The 4,615-nt window shown below is 50.6% G+C and overlaps 1 protein-coding gene across 1 annotated transcript; it reads left to right on the forward strand.

Moving 5' to 3' along the window:
- Positions 1 to 671: 671 nt before the first annotated feature.
- TENT5A (terminal nucleotidyltransferase 5A) lies at positions 672 to 3,714 on the forward strand. Its single transcript, XM_082305522.1, has 2 exons — positions 672 to 1,147; positions 2,145 to 3,714. Exons 1-2 carry the CDS (start codon positions 713 to 715, stop codon positions 2,922 to 2,924), a joined length of 1,215 nt encoding a protein of 404 aa, XP_082161648.1. The 5' UTR covers positions 672 to 712; the 3' UTR covers positions 2,925 to 3,714.
- Positions 3,715 to 4,615: the final 901 nt, after the last annotated feature.

Consider the following 4,615-nt stretch of genomic DNA (forward strand, 5'->3'; position numbering starts at 1 on the left):
GCCGTGCCGTGCCGTGCCGTGCCGTGCCGTGCCGAACCGTGCCGTGCCGTGCCGTGCCGTGCCGAGCCGTGCCGTGCCGTGCCGAGCCGTGGCGTGGCGCGGCGGCGGGGAGCCGGCGGGGCGGCCCGTGGGTGCGCAGGGCGTGGGCGTGCCGGGGGCACCGCCGAGGCCGGCCATGCAGATGGAGGGGGCGGGACGCGGGCGCCGTGACTCGGAGCCCCGGAAGAGCGGAGAAACCCCGTATAAAAACTACTGGGGACCTTTCCCGGGCAGAACTACGAAAGCTCCGGAGACGGCGGCAGCCCGCGGCGGCAGCGAGCGGGGCGGCGGGCGGCGCGGGGCGGCCTCTGCCCCGGCGGGGGCGCGGACAGCGGCGCAGGCGGCGGCTCTGCAGGTCGGGCGCCTTCCCCTGCCCTGCGGCACCGCCTGGCTTCGGGGGGCTTTTTCTCCCCCCCTCCTTTTATTTTTTTTTTTTTTTAAATTTACTCGATAGGTGCGTCTCCCCCTCTTCCCCGCTGGAAGGGGCGGTGGGAGCCGTCCGGCGGTGCGGGGCGGCTGCGGGGGGAGCGGAGCTCCGGCGCCGGGTGCGCGCCGCTGCTGACCGCTGGCTTTTCGTCCTCTTTTTGCCAGGCGCGGAGGGAGAGGGGCCCCGGGGGGGCAGTGAGGAGCCGGAGCGGTGCCATCCAGCCCGGGGAGGCGGCGGCCGCGCACCATGGCAGACGATGAGAAGGCCGGCGGCAGCCCCGGCGGGAGTTACGCGGGCGGCTGCGAGAGCGCCCACTGCAACGTGCTGAGCTGGGAGCAAGTGCAGCGGCTGGACCGCATCCTCAGCGAGACCATCCCCATCCACGGCCGCGGCAACTTCCCCACGCTGGCCATGCAGCCCCGCCAGATCGTCAAGGTGGTGCGGAGCCGGCTGGAGGAGAAGGGCATCGGCCTGCGGGACGTGCGGCTCAACGGCTCGGCCGCCAGCCACGTCCTCCACCAGGACAGCGGCCTGGGCTACAAGGACTTGGACCTCATCTTCTGCGCCGACCTCAAAGGGGAAGCCGAGTTTCAGACTGTGAAGGACGTGGTCTTGGACTGCCTCTTGGATTTCTTACCCGAGGGGGTGAACAAGGAGAAGATCACGCCGCTCACCCTCAAGGTAAACCTGCCCTGTGCCCAGGCGCCCAGCGCGGGCAGGTGTACGCGCCAGCCTGCGGGGAACGGGGCGCCTTCCCCTCCGGGGATGGAGGGGTGCGCCGAGAGACGCAGCTCCCCCCCACGCCCCGAGACCCACGGGGACCGTGGGTGATTTTTTCACCCCACGCTTAAAACCGAGGAGGAGTTTGCAGTAAAGCGTCCTGGCCGGGGCTCCTCAGGATTAATTAATCTTTCCTCCCTCTCTCTCGTTTGATTTGCTGGCAGCGTTGACTTACCTGGGGCGTGCGTGCGCAGGGCGCCGCAGATCTCCCAGCTCGGCTCTGCGGCAGCTTGGTTTGCCGGACCCAGTTCCCGGGGTGGCTGGGGGGAGCTGAGCTGACTTTAATATCTACAAGGAGGAACCGCTGTCTGCAAGGCATGCTTTCTTGTGTGCTAAATGCCCCAGCGGAGAGGCGTATTCCCTCCTCTTGGAGACAGTTCTCTCGAGTTCATTAGGCTGAATGCCAGATGCCTTTTAAGATTTTTTAGAGGGATTTTTTTGGAATATGGGGCAGATTTGTGGAACCTGCACTGAAAGATCAGGATTGAGGGGAGTAAACACTTGCTAAGTTTTTTTTTTTGTGGGGAGGGGGGAGAGAAGTGGAAACCGGTAAAAAAGATTTCTTATCTGATTGTAGCGGTGACCTTTTGTGGGGGGGGTGCATGCGTGCCATGGGCTTCATGTGTAGATGTATTTAGACGTGATTGAAAGAAGCAGCGTTGCCCTCGCACGATGCAGTCCCAGCAGAACACCCTCCCCTGTCATCCCCTTGCACTGACAGCACTCCGAGCTCTCACCTTAAGCATTTCTCCTCTGGTTTGTATCTGCAGGCTCCATTAAATCTTTCATGAAATGCTGGGACGAGGTGAAGGGGGGGGTGGCATGTGAATGAATGCAGCGAAGGGGAAATTTCTTGCATCTGTGTCTTCATTCGCTCATTTTGTCTTTCCAATTATAGGAGGCTTATGTGCAGAAAATGGTAAAAGTATGCAATGATTCAGACCGATGGAGTCTCATCTCCTTGTCCAACAACAGTGGCAAAAATGTGGAGCTGAAATTTGTGGACTCTCTGAGGCGGCAGTTTGAATTCAGTGTCGATTCCTTTCAAATCAAGCTGGACTCCCTGCTGCTTTTTTATGAGTGCTCAGAGAATCCGATGACTGAAACTTTTCACCCGACTATCATTGGTGAGAGCGTCTATGGGGATTTCCAGGAAGCCTTTGATCACCTCTGCAACAAGATAATTGCCACCAGAAACCCAGAAGAAATCAGAGGAGGTGGTCTTCTGAAGTACTGCAACCTTTTGGTAAGGGGCTTTAGGGCTGCCTCTGAATCCGAGATTAAGTCCCTGCAGAGATACATGTGTTCGAGGTTTTTCATTGACTTCTCAGACATTGGAGAACAGCAGAGAAAGCTGGAGTCCTACTTGCAGAACCACTTTGTGGGATTAGAGGACCGCAAGTATGACTATCTCATGACCCTTCATGATGTGGTGAATGAGAGCACAGTGTGCCTGATGGGACATGAGAGGAGACAGACTCTGAGTCTGATCGCCATGCTGGCCATCCGGGTCCTAGCCGAGCAAAATATCATCCCCAATGTGGCCAATGTCACCTGCTATTACCAGCCAGCCCCATACGTAGCAGATGCCAACTTCAGCAATTACTATATTGCCCAGGTTCAGACGGTGTTCCCTTGCCAGCAGCACACATACTCTACTTGGCTGCCCTGTAATTAAGGACCGAAATTAGTAGACCCGGTGGGGAGAACATTTTCTAAGACGTAGGAAGGGGCAACACGTCCCTTTGAAATGGGGTGTTTTGTGCAATGATGATCTGCTCTAGATTTCAAGCTTGGGAAAGGCTTGTGGTTCTTCTAATAAATAATGGGAGCATGATCGAGAAAGAACCCCAAAATAATTGGATCCTACCCCAGAGCACAAGAGGCCTGTCATTAAAAGCAACCAGCTTTCCCTGAAATAAGTGAGGGAGGAATGCTTGATGACAATATGGGTTGGCGATATCTGCTCCCATAGCTTTGGCATAGAGAAGGTGGGAAAGCCTTATTTTCTTTTGTTTTTATTCTTACTCTAGAATGGGATCTGCAAAAGGGAGACTATGAAAGAAACAAAACAAAAAAAAAACAACAAAAAGAAAAAAACACAAAAAACAATTCTATATATATTCAGGAATTAAAAGTTAGAGGCATAAAGCAGAGATAAGCTGAATAAAAATGTATATTGGAATTACTGCATTTGGGGCTTGCAGCAAGTACCGTCTATGGATTGACTGTGTAGAATGTATAGCTTGCTTGACTAGAATGCTTTACCAGAAACAGCTTGCTCCAAATGAACAGTAGTGGATTGGTACAGTTATGAAAACAGAAACACATACGATGACAAAGTCCATTATTTCCAGCTGTGTGCATGCCTCACATTTTAAAAATGTGAGAATGCAGGAAAACCAGCTGTGGCAAACAGAATATACTCAAGGACCAAAGATTTCACAAATAAGTTATCCGAGCAAAGAAGATACAGTAGAGTATATATATATATATACATATATATATAAAAGAAAAGAAAGATGTTGCTATATTTGTACACACCAACAGTAATCAAAAGTGCCTGATGCCTTCATAAAATTTGAAGTGAGAAAAAAATATAGTTTTGTGGTTTAACCATGCATTTTGTTTTATCAGGGACACAAGGATGAAAAACAGAAAAACCCATAAGCTTGTGAATAAGTGGTGGAGGAAATGCCCTATTTTTTTTCTTGGCAAATACCTGTATAGAGTTAATGTTATGTCAGTGTGCTATTATCCTAGGTACGTGTGTGTATGTGTGTATATATGTTTGTGTGTGTATATATGTACATGTTATAGGTGTATATCTATATATATACACACACAATATATATTAATGTGGTCTAGGAAAATGTAGCAATTAAGGAATGTTTAAATAAAGTACTACGTGTTTTCCAGTTTGCAACAGGATGTCATAGGACAGTGGGCACCTTGCAGTGAATCTTTAACCCACACCTGAGAAATTTGGAGTAAATGAACCAGTCAGGATTAAGGTGGGATTCAGATAATGTCTTTGGTTGCAAGAACAAGGATTACAGTAATTCAGTGGGTTGCTTGTGAGCCATAATAATTCCACAGATGGAGAAATATATGACTAGCTGATTTTTTTTTTTAACTATTTTGTACTGTAATGCCATTTTGACATTTAACCCACTAATGTTGTGACTGCATACCTCCATGATGTGTAATTCAGTGGAACGTGGATCAAAGATAGGTTTATTTAAACCCCCTGACAGCTAAGGAATATTGTATTAGTTGGTGATTTGAACACTAATTGTTAATATTTAAAGGAGTATTTTTAATAGAATGCGTTACGCATTCCAGGACCACTAGAATTTAGCAAATGTG

This window comes from Platalea leucorodia, assembly GCF_965183815.1.
Source record: "Platalea leucorodia genome assembly, chromosome: 3".
In the NCBI taxonomy this organism is placed as follows: Eukaryota; Metazoa; Chordata; class Aves; order Pelecaniformes; family Threskiornithidae; genus Platalea; species Platalea leucorodia.

What these genes read in the sequence shown, in the direction of transcription:
- TENT5A (XM_082305522.1), top strand. Translation starts at nt 713, where the DNA reads ATGGCAGACGATGAGAAGGCCGGCGGCAGCCCCGGCGGGAGTTACGCG. An exon ending in TCACGCCGCTCACCCTCAAG is followed by an intron (nt 1,148 to 2,144) that starts GTAAACCTGCCC and finishes TTCCAATTATAG; the next exon opens with GAGGCTTATGTGCAGAAAAT.